General features: G+C 34.3%; 2 protein-coding genes across 3 annotated transcripts in view; one reads left to right on the top strand and one right to left on the bottom strand.

Moving 5' to 3' along the window:
* The window catches only part of LOC107667837 (protein FAM196A-like), a 35,035-nt gene extending 23,155 nt beyond the window's left edge, over positions 1-11,880 (top strand). The window contains exon 3 of the mRNA XM_016459560.1: positions 11,444-11,880. Coding sequence (XP_016315046.1) covers positions 11,444-11,627 — 184 coding nt within the window. The 3' untranslated portion in view covers positions 11,628-11,880. The remainder of the gene's footprint in view (positions 1-11,443) is intronic.
* The window catches only part of LOC107667825 (dedicator of cytokinesis protein 1), a 288,581-nt gene that overhangs the window by 143,001 nt on the left and 127,250 nt on the right, over positions 1-18,330 (bottom strand). The window lies entirely within an intron of this gene.

Below are 18,330 nucleotides of genomic sequence, written 5' to 3'. Positions count from 1 at the left end.
TATATATGGAACGTATTTACAGAAATCTTTTGCTATTAATCTACTACTAAAACATGTTAGCATGCCAACACGCTCAAAAATTCAAGCCAAATACTGTCACCGTAAAAAAGTTTCAGGTTTGTATGTATATTTAATTTTTTTTTTTTTAAGTATTTATTTATAGAAAATAAATTATTCAGCAAATGTATTTATTTATATAAAACTTTTACATACAAAAATATGAAATATTAAATATGTATAGAGACTTATAGAGACTTCAGCAAAATTATCACTTACAAAGAAAAAAGTTATAAAACATTTGAATCATTTAGAAAAAAATATTAATTAAATACATAAACGTAAATATTCAATAAAATATTCAATAATTTTTTTTTTTTTATTTATTCATGCATGCACCAATACGCAGCCATATACATATATATATATATATTAGGGATGGGAAGATTCCCCAATTCACTCGGTGCATCTGCATAAAAAGTTATAATCAATAATCAACCAATAATCTGTGACCAATATTTTATATGTAGATTGATTTCTCCTCTTGAAACTGTTTCTCAAGCGCCTTCTCTCATCACCGCTGCTGCTGCGTGAATATGATGCATCACAACACCACGGAGACCGAGGAAAAAACTGGGATTAAAGTCCAAAACCTGACCTGAAATAACCTAACAAATCAATCGGGGCTAAATCAGTTCCATTAACGACGAATTAAATTCACACAATCTCACTAATTTGTGGACGCTTATTCTTAAGCAGACCTTAATGTCGATCATGGATCAAATTGGTCCAGCGAATATATTTGTGCTGTTTAATGCATTTGAGACGTTGTGTTTTGCTCAGTGCATAATTGACATGTCACAGGTATATTCTTCATCTGTAAATGTTAGAAAGTCAAGCAAACATATCAGATGGAGCGCAATAGAATAATAGTGCAATAATTCTATGCATTATGCTAAAATATTTGTTGTCGGACATGAAATGTGCCTTTTGTAGAATTTTAAACCTACATATAAGTGTATTTTTATGATAGTAACTGTAAAGGGAGTATTGTAATAGGTAAATAAAATGTAAGTTAATACAATCCTAATTACTAAGCTGAAATGAGTTAATGTGTGTTTCTTATAATGTTTTTCTCTTTTCTTTCTTTATTTTTATTTTTAATTTAATGATTTTAACTTTTAATTTAGTGCTTTTAATGCATTAAAGAGCAATGTTAGATTGTAATGTTCTAATGTTCTGCTTAAACCAGAGATATATATACATGAATAGATTTTTTTTTTTTTTATATTTTTTAATATACACTGTTTATTTGAGGTGCCCTTAATGTGGTTTGTCTGTTTCAGTGTTTATTCATTGCAGTATAATTTATGTACTATTACAGTTTTTATTAATTTTTTTAATTAGCTTTTATTTCTATATTTCAGTTTTTTTTTTTTTTTTAGTAATATTGTTTCTAAAAAAAAAATTTTTTTTTTTTTAAGTATTTATTTATAGAAAATAAATTATTCAGCAAATGTATTTATTTATATAAAACTTTTACATACAAAAATATGAAATATTAAATATGTATAGAGACTTATAGAGACTTCAGCAAAATTATCACTTACAAAGAAAAAAGTTATAAAACATTTGAATCATTTAGAAAAAAATATTAATTAAATACATAAACGTAAATATTCAATAAAATATTCAATATCAGGCATGGGCCGATTACCGGTTTCAAGGTATACCGCGATTTGACAATATCACGGTTTCAAAAGACTGAAAGTGTAGGAATCCCTCAGGTTGAGTGAGAGAAACAAGACCCATCCCCCCCTCCTGCTGGTGCGAGCATGTGTGTATGAGCGTGTGTATGACGGCCGAAAGAGCTTACCCTGGAACTTGCGCGATCGGCAACCGGATGTTTTTTGTCTTATTGCAGTCACTCATTTGTGCACGCTTATTCTTAAGCAGCCCTTAATGTCGATCATGGATCCAATCGATCCACCATGACAAACAGCGAATATATCTGTGCTGCTTAATGCATTTGAGACGTTGTGTTTTCCTCAGTGCATAACTGACATGTCACAGGTATATTTTTCATCTGTGTTAACACAGGCCAGAGACACTGAAGACGGACGCAAAGAGAAAAAATACTGTAGCAGGCAGATCACTCACTGTTCATGATGCACAATCTATTGGACGAAAATCCTAAATATTGATTTGGGGTTTATATGAATGTGTTTCTGAGGGGAACTGACTGTCTTCAGAAAAGTTTAGATGGTGTTTTCTTTTCATCTCGTCTCTGTATAATTAACATTTAAAGCAGTGTTTCAGCGCAGTGCTGCTTAATTTTAAACCTACATATAAGTGTATTTTTATGATAGCAGTAACTGTGAAGGGACTTGTAATAGGTCAATCAAATGTAAGCTATACAGTACTAATTAATAAGCTCAGATGAGTTAATGTGTGTTTCTTATACAAAGTGAAAATATAGTCATTTTATTTATTTATTTTCATTTTTAATTCAGTGATTTTAACTTTTTAGTTATTTTAATGCTTTAAAGAGCAATTTTAGATTGTCATTCAGGCATGCAGTATAATTTCACAAAGCTAGTCAGAACATTCTGTTTTTGCTTCAAATAGGGTTATTATTAAATCAAATTATGTGTATGAAATTATATAACTAAATTATATGAAATTATATAAATTATATGTATATGAATTATATAATTAAAATTAAATAAATGTAATTACAGATTTAGGTTAAAGATGTCAGTCTTTATTGTTCTTCTTTTTAGGACAGCAGTAGCTCTAGCAGCAAATCAACCATCCACATCAAAAGCTGCAGGACAGCCCACAATTCAGCAAACATTTCAGAAACAAATCAAAGAAAAAATAAACAAATACTACTGTTCCAAATATTCAGTATGTTGCTGAAAAATAAAATATATTGTGTTCAGTGGTAAAATTATTATAATTTTTTTTACCCAAACATTAAAAAAAAATCATATTTTAGAGCTGTAACAACAACACTGTGATACCGTGAAACCGTTATATTTTTGCTTAAGGTTATCATACAGTCAAAATCTCATGCCTATTCAATATTAAACAAATATTAAAAATAAATATTTGTTCATTTATGCATGCATGCATCAATATGCAGCCATATTTACCTAAAAAAGAAAAATGCATTTTAGAGATTTCAAAGAAATTATGACTTACAAACAAAAACATTATAAAAATATTTTAATTTAGTAAAAATAAATAAATTAATTAATTAAGTAAATACATACATTTTATATAAATATTTAACAAAATATTCAATATTAAACAAATATTTATCCATTTATGCATGCACCAATATGCAGCCATATTTACCAAATAAATAAATAAATTGCATCATAGAGACTTTATGATGAAGCAAATGAATTGTTGCATCTTTTGATTCTTTAAAACATACAGTTTGAACCTTTTGCAACTAAATAAATGTGCCCCTAGATGAGCCCCAGAGACAGATCCCCAGTGAAGACATTGTCTCCTAGACAGCCACCGGGACAAAACCACAGGAACCAGTTGAGTCCTCTGCACAATCTGACTTTGCTGCAGCCTGGAATTGACCTGCTGGTTTTGTCTGGTCAGAGGAGAACTGGCCCCCCGACTGAGCCTGGTTTCTGCCTTTAACTGAAAATTGAGTGTTTACTATTGTCATTTTGCATTAATGATGCACTATTTTCCCAATTAATGCTGTACAGTTGCTTTGACACAATCTGTATTGTTAAAAGTGCTATATAAATAAAGGTGACTTGACTTGACTAAACTTTAACCATTAAAACATAAAAATGCTCATAAAATAAATAACATAAGTCACATAACATACAAGTCACCAGGAAGAATTGTGGGTGACCTAAATGAACAAATAAAAAATAAATTATAAATCCCTGAAATATAAAAAAAAAATAAAAAAATTTTTAAATACTAATATATTGCCCTAACAGAGAGAAAAAAAAGTTGCTGGTTAGGAAAGAAAAAGATGCATTGTGGGAAGGTTCATGCACTCAAACGGACTCTTTTTAAACTCAGTGCATAATGTGTTGATAAGTGAAAGATATTTAAACAAGGCTACACTTCTTGTACATCTTTAGATGTTTTTTAAACAACCAAAAAAGTTGAAAGTGGGTCAAGAAAAAAAAGTTCTGAGACTTTTTAAATTATCCAGAGATCCGCATGAAAACAGACAAGACACTGTGGAAACTCACACCAATGAGCTGGAGATGTGGGTGGAATGTTTCTCCAGTATTTTCTGATTTCATTACCTCTCAGACAGACAGACACACACACACACACACACACACACACACACACACGTTCTGATTTAACGAACTTCAGGTCACCGCAAACACTTAACCGCCGCAGTGATGCGTTTCTTGTGTAAACGCTGAGATGAGAACGGGATGAGAAGACCTCCGACGTTAATGAGCTTAAACAGGAGGAGCAGAGCCAGATCAAACCACTCCTCATCCTCAGTGATGAAGGGAAGGAAAGCCTATGACACGCGGGGCAATGAGCGGGGATATACGGCCCTTATCAACGGCTTTCAGTTTCTAATTAGCAGCTCAGAAACAGAAAAGCGTCAGGACTCTCACACTTGACAACAGTCGTGGGTGGAGAGCAGGAGACACGGTGAACGATCAATGAAATAAACCACGCAAACACAGGAGAGAGAGAAATCTAGGCCTGTCAGATGAGAAGCACGTCACGTTTGGCTCGCGCTGCGCTTGCGACGCTCAGTTCGCTAATGCAACGCTCACAAAGACAGACACACACACACACACACACACACACACACACACACGTTCTGATTTAACGAACTTCAGGTCACCGCAAACACTTAACCGCCGCAGTGATGCGTTTCTTGTGTAAACGCTGAGATGAGAACGGGATGAGAAGACCTCCGACGTTAATGAGCTTAAACAGGAGGAGCAGAGCCAGATCAAACCACTCCTCATCCTCAGTGATGAAGGGAAGGAAAGCCTATGACACGCGGGGCAATGAGCGGGGATATACGGCCCTTATCAACGGCTTTCAGTTTCTAATTAGCAGCTCAGAAACAGAAAAGCGTCAGGACTCTCACACTTGACAACAGTCGTGGGTGGAGAGCAGGAGACACGGTGAACGATCAATGAAATAAACCACGCAAACACAGGAGAGAGAGAAATCTAGGCCTGTCAGATGAGAAGCACGTCACGTTTGGCTCGCGCTGCGCTTGCGACGCTCAGTTCGCTAATGCAAATGAAGTATTGACGTTCTTTGGACAGCCACTTCAACGCATTCCTCTCTAATGATGCTCTGGTTTATATTGTGGAGAACCGTATTGATCCAGAGAGAAATATTAAACATTGATTTGTGAATCGAAAGCTAGAAATTGTGAGCATTGACGTTATGTCATGCCTCGGCAGAAAGAGTGCCGCACATTAATTCAGAGAACAAAATTACTGCTCCCATTAAATGGAAATATAAAGAGCTTATCAAGTCGAAAATGAGTTTAATTCTTCAGATCTAGGAATGATCTTTTTCACAATACAATTCTGAGTGTCAGTTCTAAAAAACAGATAAATCACAGAGAATCAGTGTGAGTAAATGTGTAAATATGGCTTAGAAACAAAAACTTGTGCTGATTTTGTTGATGTGGGGTGTACATAATCCACAAACATGCACAACAATAAAATACATTGAATAAATAAAAAACATTTGTTGTGAGGGCAGTGACAATCACAACAAACAGCATCTCTCCTTCAACATTAAACTACAAAGCACAATAAACTACTACCAAATGATCAGCGACTCTTAGAGACACTCAAAGCGGCTTGTTCAAAGAGCTTCTTGAGACTTATTGTGATAATGAGTGATTTGTACGTGTCTCTCTGTAGCGAGAACATGGTCATATTGATAAGGGCATAATTAGCAGGTTGTGCTGTGTGATTAATTTGCTAATTGCTGCATTGCGCTGCGCCTGAATGCAAAGGCAGGACACACAACGAACAAACGCGCTAAGTCTTCAATAACACATACACACACCTTACATAACCTTCTACTCTCGAGCCTGTTCAACAGATCCAACACAAACAAAGGTTTAAATATAGCCTGGCTGACAATAAGCAGTTCAGTGCATTTATAATCTGAATTCAACATGTTTCTGAAAGACGTTTTGCACAATCTAGTGCATGAAATCAACAGGAAAGCAATGCAATTCAAAGACAGACTTCATTTCTCATGTTGAATGGCAGCTCTCTGGGTGGCGTCTGCAAAATAAACTCGTCACTGCGGATGCGTCACATTTGTGAGATATACTGAACAGAGTTTGTGGTGTAGAGAGTGTTAAAAGTCTCTCTCTATCTGCTATTCTGAACGCTCTGATAGCAAGAGAAGAATATGAGTTTCATTTCACTACCACTCAGAAACATATGGATGTAGATTCTCTGGACACGACAAGCAACTATTGATGAGTGAAAATGTAAGAATAACCACTGGATGTTTTTTTTTTTTTTAATTATTATTATTTTGTTTCTTTAAAAATGGCTTTATGATGGAAAAATTTTAAGCTATATAAATAAAATGCTTCACTCAAAGAAATCACCCATTAACCATAGTTCACACATGAAGACCAGAACGTCTAGCAAATTAAAAACATTTTAACTATTAATACAATTATATTATACAAAAAAATCTTTATTTATTATATAGTTATTACACAAACAATAAGGTCATGCCAAATTGTGAATGTTGTGCATCTTGCTGTAGTTATAGTTAACTATAGTAACTATACACTGCAAAAAATGATTGTGATTTAAACAGTAAAAGACTGTAAAAATGCTACAGTAAAAACCTGTTAACTGGTTAACAGTAAGTTTCCATACTATATTTGGTGAATAAATGTAATTACATTTAATGTAATTTTACAGTAAAATACTGTTAAAAATATGTTTTTTCAAAGTGAAATATAAAAAGTCGTTGTATAATTTACAGTGACAAACCGTAAATTTACACTCCCAGAATTCCCTGCATGACACTTCATATTTTATGTTTTTTTGTTGAAATAACATGTTTCTTAGTTTTTTCTTATCAGTTGTGAAGGGTTTAATCTTACATCTAATGTTGTTAAATGAATGTTTATTGCATTATTTCAGTATCGTGTCACCATGATGGGGTTTAGTGTTTGTGTGAATGACACTGTGTGCACCTTCTATATATAAGTATTGCCCTCCTCAGCTCGTAGAAAAGCTGTTTGTGAAAAGATAATGTAGCTCTTGAGCGATTAAGCTATTTAGTTGATAAAATTGTGGGGCAGCACTAAAAAGTTTGTTCCTGAATGTCTGAGTTCGGCCGCAACGTGATCTGTGTGTGTGACTGCACTTAACATCAAACTGCTTTTGTTTCACACAAATGCTGGCACAGACGTGCATAGTCGCTTTGAACTCGTGCATCTTCGGAAGCGGAGCTGCGCGGAAAGCACTCAAAGCGAACTTCCGCCAACACCGCGATGACGTAATATTTGCCGCGCGCACCTAAGCGAACTTGCAGACGCATCGAGTATAAATCAGCCTTGAGGGTGTGTGCGTTAGATACAGTGAAGACAGCGCGTTAGTTTAGAACTCTTCTAATTTCTTTTTTTTTTTTATTGTAGAGAGTGTGTTAATTTGTGCAATGATAACGTACCAGCAATGTAAATTCTTTTTTTAAATATATTAGAATGAGTACATTACAATATACATTTATTAGAACAAGTACATTATTAAATGGCACTAGTAAGCAGTGTTTAATAAACAGCTGTTTTTCTAAATTCTGCTGAGGTGAAATTCAGTGCAGTCATGTATCGTGATACGTATCGTATCGTGGCCTCTGTATCGTGATACGTATCGTATTGTGACTTTGCTGGTGATACACAGCCCTAGTAACTATAGTTTTATTAAAGTAAAATATATATATGTGTGTATGTGTATGTGTATGTATTAGGGGTGTAACGATTCGCTCGTTTTCTCGATGCATTGATTACAAACCTTGACGATGCATATGCATCGATCTTGAAACATGATTTTTGAATCGTGAATCGTCAATTTCGGACAGTAATCGATTTTAAACGCTAATAATCGAATGAATCGCGATTTCTATAGCGATTCAATGCTTTCAAATTATATACACATTAAATTACTACAAGCACAAATGAATGGAGACCTTGAACAGTGTTCGTGCCTCGCATCTCTGCTTCACGCGCTGCACTATTTACCGCCTGCAGTGACTGTCACAGGATTGCGCTCGCGCTCCGTTCGTCTCACTGACACATTTTTTGAGCAGCTGATGTGTGATCTCTCCTTAGTACTCGTGGCTAGTAATGCTAAAGTGAAGTAGTTTTACTTTTCTGTAGTTTTTCAGTGGCTCTCTCCTCTCGGTCATGCCGACATCATTACCTGAGCAGTTGAAGGCTGCGCATTTATTGCATGGACAGAGCAAAAATGTAAGTGTCTAAAGCATACGCACAGTTCCATTGAATGATAAATGTGTTTTAACAATGTTGTTAAACCAAATGTACGAAGGAAACTTTTCAAATAACCACAGCATTAACAACAACCTTGAAATAAGAGCGCGAGGTTTATCTGATAATCAGATGCATGAAAGTAGCTTTTGTTGCTATAGCAAACAGACATCGGGCCGTTTTCTTTCAGAATCATCATTCGCCGATGGAGAGGAAAAGTTAAATAGCATTTTATTTTATGAAAATTAGATAAAGAAGTTTTCGCACTGCAAGAGAAGTGATCTCGCGCTCAAAGAACTCAAAGAACGTGCCAGAAAGTATACAATTGCCATTAGGAAAAAATGATAGATTACAAATGATTGATTATTGTCCAGCAGTGTATTTGATTTCTTATAGCAAATTCAAAGTATGAGATAAGAAAATAACTCCTTGTAAAAAAATATATATATAATAATAATAATACATACATAGGCCTACATAAAATTATTGTATTTGATATTTCTGTCACTTCTGAAATGATGGCTACACCCCTGGTGTGACAAAATGTTAGCCTATATATTAAAGCTCTTTTTTAAAATCTTGGCTTACATAAAGTTCTACATATGCCATGTCATGCCATAGCATCATTAAACTAGCATCTAACAATGGACAAAAGTGTTTTTTCATTCTCTAACCATAAAGGCTGCTGTGTAATTCGCCCCCTGACTAAGCATTTAAAGAATTTAGGGGAAGCATTTAAATAATCCTGTGAATGTACTTAAAGAATGCAGAATCCAATCGTTAATCGAATCGAATCGAATTGAATTGTGAATCGAATCGAATTGAATCGTTCTGAATTTGCAAAAATCGTTCTTGGATTGAATCGAAACCCTATGAATCGTGAATCGAATCAATTCGCTTTCTACCCAAAGATTCACAGCCCTTGTATGTATGTATGCATGTATGTATTTATTTATTTATTTATTAATAATTATATTATTATATTTAATATTTGATTAATTTCTTCTTTCTTAATAATAATAATAATAATGTAATGAGGAAGAAATTATTAAATTATTATAAAAACAATATTTTAATTTTAAATTTATGCAACATTTATCTTTTTTCAAACTGCCTTGATTTCCCAACAATGGATAATGCACATAAGTAAATAAATAAACCCAATACAAGTATTAATAATAATAATAATTATTATTAGTAGTAGTATTATTATTATTATTATTATTATTGAAAAAGAATATAGTAAATTAATATAAAAAGAATATTTAATTTATTCAACATTTATCATATTTTTCATACTCACTCAATAAGTTCAGTTCTAAAATCTAGCAACAATGGATAATGCACACGCAAAATAAGTAAATATTGTGTAAAACATAATTATAATAAAGACTGCTATAATTAAATTCCATTATATCACAGATATCAACAGTACATGAACCATCAGCCACAATCAGCTCCAAGTAGACTTGTCAAGTTTTGGAAAACTTATGTTAAGTTGACAACTATTTTCCAAGTCCTTTGAAAATGGCTTATTCAATCATATCTCATAACTACAAACATAAAGACCAGATCAAATCCAGGCTACAAGTCTGTAAGGTCCTTCAGGATATGGAAGTCTGTTCAGTCTGCTAGAGTGAAATAATCCCTCTCTCCGTCACACTCACTCTTTCACCCTCATCTCTCCATCTCTGCTCTCTAATCGTGGAGTATAATGTGACTGATCTCAGGAATCAGATGTGTGGAGATTATCTGCGGCACATAAGACGGACGCTCCAGAGGATAAATCCCACAATGCAACATCTACTCTATAAACTACACTCTAAAGGAACACAGAGAGGGGATGTAGTGAAATACATCGCAGATCATTAAGCTTCTCATCTGTTGATCCTGAAGATCTTAATTCACTGCTTTACGTCAAGCAGCAGCTTAACAACTCAACTGTGCCACCACTACCTTCCTTCAAGCCATTAAATGTGAAAATTAGAAAGAAAAATGCTTGAGAAGAGATGTCAGCAGTAAAGCCCAAAGCCTGCAAGTTAGAAGACTGTAATATGGCTCTTTCTTTCATTTGTAAATTGTTTTATTTTATTTACTACTACAAAATCAAAAGTAAATTATAAAATATGTTTTTGTGCAAAGAAAATTAAGCCTAAATTTAAGAAACTTTTCATAAAAAGGTATAATGGTAATAAAATAATATGAAATAATAATAACAACAACAACAACAACAATAATAATAATAAACTTTGTGGTCTAAAATAGGCTTCATTTTCTTTATGCACTATACATATTTATGTTAAATTTAAGAGATTATTTTCTTGAAAATGAATAATAATAGTAATAAAACAAATAATAATAATAATAATAATAACTAATAATAACATATTTATGGTTTAAAATAGGCTTAATTTTCTTCATGAAATATATACATATTCATACTAGTGAAATGAGAAGGTATTTATTTATTTATTTAGTCAGCATGACCTAGTCTGATAAGCATTATCTCTATTTACTTGTTAATACACATTCTTATTCTTAATGTGCACAATTTATCTGTGCACCTCATTAAAAAAAAGTTAATATTAAATAATAGTCAAACATCAATTTAGACTGTTTCAGCAGACTTGCATTCAGTTCAATGCATTCAGCAATTCTGGTATGTAAAAGCTCATTTTTAGGATCCAATGTATTCTCAATGGATAAAATCAAGTCCTAAACCACATATTTAACTCATTAAATGTCCTGATTGAGAAATGTCATAATACAGAAGTAAAACGGGCTGCAAACTGTAAAAAAAATACTTTTTGACGGTTTTTTTCTGTTGATCTCAAGACTGACAGCATGTGTTGTGTGCTGCTCAGCGCATCTGACTCTCTCACATGTACAGTACTACCGCTCTGAATCTGCCTTTGTTTTGTCTCTGTGCTGCAGCGTGGAGCTGGACTTTAAACTGCAGGAAGATAAGCTCCAGTCTCTGATGAAGAGACTGTGTCCCGCAGAGGAGTCCCTGTTCCCCCCTCTGCCGTATCCTCAGGAGACCATCGGCTCCACGCCTAAACGCAAGTCCAAAGCAGAGGCTAAGAAACACGCGCGCTGGAAACTCTGGTTTCTGTGACCGCAGGATTACACACAACTGAGCATCATATTTTCAGTACAGGAGCATCTGTTCACTTGATTTGTTGTTTGATCAGGACGATTCAGGAAAATCCTATCAGATTGTTGTTGTTGTTTTATTTTGGTACTTTATGGATGCGAGTACTGAACTAGGTTTGGAAATATCGCAGCTAATATTCATTAAAAAAATATATATATGTATATGTATATTTAACAGAATATTGGAATTTTCTCCTGGAAGAAAGGAATAATGAGACTATTTCCCTCATGCAGAGTGTGAAGTTATTTTAAACTGGATCAATAACAAATATTGCTTTACATTTATGTTTTTTTTTTTGGTCATTTTCCTGCTAGAGGTTTGGGAAATCAGGAGGATTTAAAACACGGACAGGACGCAAGCTTTTCCTTTCAGTCTTATCTTCCTCATGGAAATCACAGCATTAAACAGAAGCACAACTCTTCAGATGCACTGGACGATGTTTCTCACAGAGGACTTCACAGATTTTACCGGATATCGAGAACCGGAAAATTTACCAGAGGATGTAATTATTCGCAGCCCAAGCCGTTGAAGTCACAACAAACGCATTACATGGGATTTATATGGAAATAATCTTACAAGCCTCTGTGAAGTCATATAAACTTTCATATACTATTATTACCAGGAAAAAAAATAAGGAAAAAAGTATGACTTATTTTTCTAGATTCGTAATAATCACATTTAAAGATTTTCTAGATGCACTATATATGTATAAACTTCTCTCACTTATTGGATTATTGAAATTATAAGAAGCATTTTCAACTCTTCATTTAAAATGATTTCATTTCAAATAATCTTCTTCTGTAGAGTGCATTAGTCCCGCTCACTTTTTCAGCAGCGTTGGTTCTGGAAGTATTTCTTCCATTCATTTTTCCCATAAGGATTTTTTTTTTTAAGTATTCGCTAAAATGTTGAAGCCATGAACCACGAGGTTACGAGGTGAATCGCAACATTACAATCTTTGATGTGAAGCAAGTATTTGAAAATGAGACAAAAAGACAAAGGTACAAGACTGTGTACTTAACAGCTTTAGTGAGAGAGAAAAAACTACAATCCCATGAACCATTGCAAATGACATAATCAAATTAAAAACTATCCATTTAAAGTTGTTTGAATAAACAAAAACAATATATTTTAAGTTCAGTGCTCCTTTGATGCTATTTGCTCACTGCGACTCTGATAGGTGGAATTTTCTGTACAGCATCATGGGTAATGTAGTTTTTCACCAGGTATTCGACTGTTAAACATGATTATTTAAAGTATACTGTAAGTTAAAATAATGCGACCTGAAGGCTTCAACAAAAGCATGTATCATTGATTAACAACCCTGGCCCTCACAGTAGGTCTGTCTTTAATAGGCTATTGTTAAAAATCAATTTCCCTATGGAGTAAATGAACTTCATTTTTACTTCTGGAACCCAACTGTTGCACTCTATTACAACTACAGGCATAATCATGGTAACAACAGTGAACATTCAACTTTCTGTGACAGAAAGCCATGTGATACAGTCGTCATAAAGCTGCGCTCACACAAAATTATGATGAACTCGGCAATATTGAAAAAAAAAAAAATGTTTGGCCAATACAGGATTTAAATGTCTCAGATTGGGCTGTTGGTGCAATATAAAAGAGCAAGCTGTTACAGGAAAGTAGATTACATTTATATTTTATCGTTTTCAATTTATTTTGAATGTATTTTTACAGAATCCCTAGAGTGTGACATCACATCCTGTCTGTGACCGCACTCTCTACACCTGCACTGAACACTCAAACAATGTTCCTGTTGTGAAAATGACGAGGAACATCAGAGCAAATAAGATAACCTGGAGTGTATTTGTGCATCACAGGTCTGAGAGAGTAATGAGAGCAGCTCAGTTTGTCTTCGGTGTACAGAAAGACTGTCCAGAATGGAGAGAAGAAATGCAGTCACAGGTGAAGAAAAACACGTCCAGGAGATACTTCAAAACAGAAATAGAAATGATAGATTGCATTAAAAAATGAAGTGAAAAATGAAAATCAAATGGCTTTCAGAACCTATTTTTTTTACATTATTATTTTTATAACAATTAAACAGATCTTACCCAGAATTCTCATTACATTAATTAATACATTCATGTTGAACAAATTAATCAAATTATATCTAATACACAAACGTATAAATGTTTAGTTATATATATATATATATAGAGAGAGAGAGAGAGAGAGAGAGAGAGAGATTAATTACACACAAATTCAATTATTATTAATAATTATGAATATTATATTATTAATAATATTACTAATAATATTCAGTAACTCATTAATCATATTATTATTATGAATTATTTTTATTATGTATAATATATTATAATATATTATTACACACACATATATATATATATACTGTATATTTATATATACAAACACACACACACACACACACACACACAAGTGATTTAAATGCATTACCGTAATGAGTATTGCAGGGGAAAATATGCTTAATTGTAAAATAAATGTCAGTACAAAAATTCTTGAACATTAAAAAAATAATTTTCCTTAAGCTAAATAAAAGTTATTTCTTTTTTAACCTTGATTTTAGAGAGAATAATACATGTCTTTGTCATTCAAATTTACTCATATGGCCAAATACAGAGAGAGATGAAGAAAAAAGGGTCAAAATGAGAATCCCACAACCTCATGTCATTTCTACGTCAAGCACTGCTATGCTTTTAAACATCTCTCAGCTTCAGCTGACACACCGACAGTCTACAGTAGGGGTGCCCAACCCTGCTCCTGGCGATCGACTGTCCTGCAAAGTTCAGCTCCAACCCTAATCAAACACACCTGAAGCAACTAATTAGGGTCTTCAGGATCACTTAAAAATTAAATGCAGGTGTCTTTGATTAGAGTTGGAGCTAAACTTTGCAGGACAGTCGATCGCCAGGAGCTGGGTTGGGCACCCCTGGTCTACAGGAAGAAAACTCCTCGTTCTTTCCTGACAACATACAGGACACATACACACTGCAAACTGACAAACGCATTTATACATCAAATGAGTCGAGGCACATACTGCCGTCTGCGTGATTTTACCACTGCACCTTGAAAAGCCAAACGCACATCTCAGATACATTAACGAGTTGTTCGGTCTGGTTCAGTAGGCATGACGTGGATTAAATGAACATTCAGTTTTCACTACCAGTGAGTGAAATGCAATGCAAAGAACAGTGTGTACAGAACTGAGTACAGAGTGAAAACCATACTGAAAATCACACACCCATTTTTAGATGAAAGAACATTTAAGTGATCAAAATATCTAGAAACACAGGGTTAAAATCATCTCCAACGATACCGATTTCAGCCCACAGAATGACATCACAAGAGCAAAGCATTCTGGGAATGTGACAGCAGAGGCCAAAAACAGGGTGCCATCTGCAGATATGTGCCAAAGTCTTTTGAAAAGGGCAAAATAATCCACTTGACTGACAAAAAACCACAGCATTCCACTGAATTCACTCTCCATTTTGGCAACTTCAGAAACACAATTCGAGCTCCTCTCGTATCACAGCAGTTGTGATTCTCAATAGCTCTACTGTAGCCTATGATTAGATGTTTTCTGTTCCTTAAAAAAAAGTGCAATTGATTTATTATGTGCAATATTGTGTATTTTATACAGTTTTTAAAACCATTTACTATACAAAATAAAACTTGAAAAAATACAAAGAGTGGCTCTGAGTCTGTCTGATGCTTCAGCGCACTCACTTCTGGATGTATATCGCATTTTTAAAGCTTTTTTTATCCATAGGCATGTAAAAAATGAAATTAATAAAATATAAATAAATGAGTAAAAAAATACTTGTGAAAATAAAATAGCATTTTATTCAAAGCAAAAATAGTACCGTATTTGGAGTAGAAACAAATGATTAATTTATTAATTACATATGATATAAAACTGTCCATTTATTCAACTATTTAACTCATAAATCACTGCAGCTGAGGTAAATAAATCAGAGGTTGCTGACATTAACCAAGCTCAACTGGCATGAAGTATAAAAAAACTCAAACGTCATGGTAACAGTGAGTTTTCCATGGTGATCTCGCATCAGGATTGTGTAATGTCGTACTTCACTGGAAATGTGGTTTTTGATCTCAGGGACCCCACTGTTGCATTGCAGATGCTGGAATGTAATTATGTGAGAAAAGTAGCTTTAGATTCTAAAGGAAGTGAGAGCTGTTCCCCGTCAGGTTCACCATTTATCCACCCAGATTACACTGGATAATAATAAACCCACTGCAGCGATCCAGGAGCAGCAGGGAGAAAATAAATAAGTATAAAAATACAGACCCCATGACTACGATTCACTCCAGATGGCAACAGTAAGTTCATGGGATTGATTCTGTTGAAATACTTAATATTTGTACAAAGCCTGATGTGAGGATCAAGATAATGAGGGAAAAAAAAAACACAGTTTCAAAAAAACACCCGAGGCAAAAAATAAATAAATAGAAATAAAAATATAAGCAATAAAAATAAATAAAGAAAAATAAAAATGGAATGGAAAAAAGCCCATGTGGACATTGAATTTATCAGATAAAATAAAATGTGATAAAATAATTTAAAATAAAAAAAAATGACCAGGTGATTTATAGTTAACTAAAGTTAAATAAATTATTTTATTTACTACACTTTGAATAGGAAAAAGAAGCCAATATGGATACTGATGTAATTGTGCATCCTCAATTTAAAATCAGATAAAATAAAAAAAAAATCATTTTGGAGGAAATATATTATACATTTTTTTTTTTTTAAACAGCCCTACTACACGTAATAAAAGTAGAAAAGCTGCATTAAGTCACCTGTTAATGTTCCTTTTCAAAGGGATCCTCAATGTATTTACCTCCCTCACTTTCATTCCCAGCAGCAAAGCAAAGGAGACTGAGAGTTATTAAAATTCTCGAGGTCACAATGGAGTGCGTGCACGTTTCCATGTTTATTAAGCAGGGAATTCCCATGCATGCTAGCAGCGGCAACCGTTCGGTATTTCCCATGCGAGAGAGTTTGGAAAAATCATCTGAAAAGCACTTAAAGGAGGACAGTCAGCAAAAACCTACAGATAGAAATAAATCAATCCAAAGAGCCTCTCTATCATCACAAATGTATATTTAATGCAGAGAGATTGTGGTGAGAATGTAAATCTAGGAGGGCTTTGCTGCACTGATGCTGCAGACCACACCTGCCGTCAGTCCTGCAATGTCAATCAAACAGAGGAGCCAATCAAAAGCCTGACCCCTCCTACTGCAGAGGAATGGGAGGAGCTAAAATATTCCAGCACAGATCCTGACAATGAGAGGAAAACCCTCCTGAATGCTATAGATGAGATTTATAAAGCTCTTGAATGCAACACAGGCAAAAGACTAAAACACTAACATCAGATCATAAAAGCTGGAGTGATCCTCCAGATCTTGTCATCTGATCATGCAATACTCACTATATATGCAAAATATGATGCTATAGAGGTTGTTCTGAGTGGTTTTTAGCATATTGTTATGCACAAAGTGTTCTAGATGGTTAAACATGGCACTGCTAAGTAATTGCTAATGTATATTAGTTGAAAAATATCGAAATAGCTCCCTTAGCTCTCAAAGATATTCTGTAGTTGGGTTCCTCCTTTATCCATGAGATCTTTAGACTCTTATTTCACTGTCAAAGAGTAAATACAAGCCTCTCCTCAACTACCGCATAATGAGATGTGCCATTCACAGTCGATAATCAAGAGACATCTGTAGGATTCTGACTTTTTGAAGTTTAAGAATAATTTTTAACTCGACTTTCTTTACGCTGCAGACCACACCTGCCGTCAGTCCTGCAATGTCAATCAAACAGAGGAGCCAATCAAAAGCCTGACCCCTCCTACTGCAGAGGAATGGGAGGAGCTAAAATATTCCAGCACAGATCCTGACAATGAGAGGAAAACCCTCCTGAATGCTATAGATGAGATTTATAAAGCTCTTGAATGCAACACAGGCAAAAGACTAAAACACTAACATCAGATCATAAAAACTGGAGTGATCCTCCAGATCTTGTCATCTGATCATGCAATACTCACTATATATTCAAAATATGATGCTATAGAGGTTGTTCTGAGTGGTTTTTAGCATATTGTTATGCACAAAGTGTTCTAGATGGTTAAACATGGCACTGCTAAGTAATTGCTAATGTATATTAGTTGAAAAATATCGAAATAGCTCCCTTAGCTCTCAAAGATATTCTGTAGTTGGGTTCCTCCTTTATCCATGAGATCTTTAGACTCTTATTTCACTGTCAAAGAGTAAATACAAGCCTCTCCTCAACTACCGCATAATGAGATGTGCCATTCACAGTCGATAATCAAGAGACATCTGTAGGATTCTGACTTTTTGAAGTTTAAGAATAATTTTTAACTCGACTTTCTTTACTGTAAGTGCACATCTGCATGCAGGACGCGTGTGTGTGTGTGTGTGTGTGTGTGCTGCTGATCAGTCTCATTTAAATTCTACACTCACATCCAGCAAAACCACAGAGAAAAGTTAATGCATAAATCTGAATCCAAGCAACAGAGCCCTGACGAACAAGGTCAGCATGAGAGAGCCGCCCACAGAGAGCAAACACACACACACACACACACACACACACACAAACACACACACACAC

Source organism: Sinocyclocheilus anshuiensis, unplaced genomic scaffold (genome assembly GCF_001515605.1).
Source record: "Sinocyclocheilus anshuiensis isolate Anshui unplaced genomic scaffold, SAMN03320099.WGS_v1.1 scaffold493, whole genome shotgun sequence".
In the NCBI taxonomy this organism is placed as follows: domain Eukaryota; kingdom Metazoa; phylum Chordata; class Actinopteri; order Cypriniformes; family Cyprinidae; genus Sinocyclocheilus; species Sinocyclocheilus anshuiensis.
The sequence above is the reverse complement of the archived record's forward strand: the minus strand, read 5'-3'. Positions and strand labels throughout refer to the sequence as shown.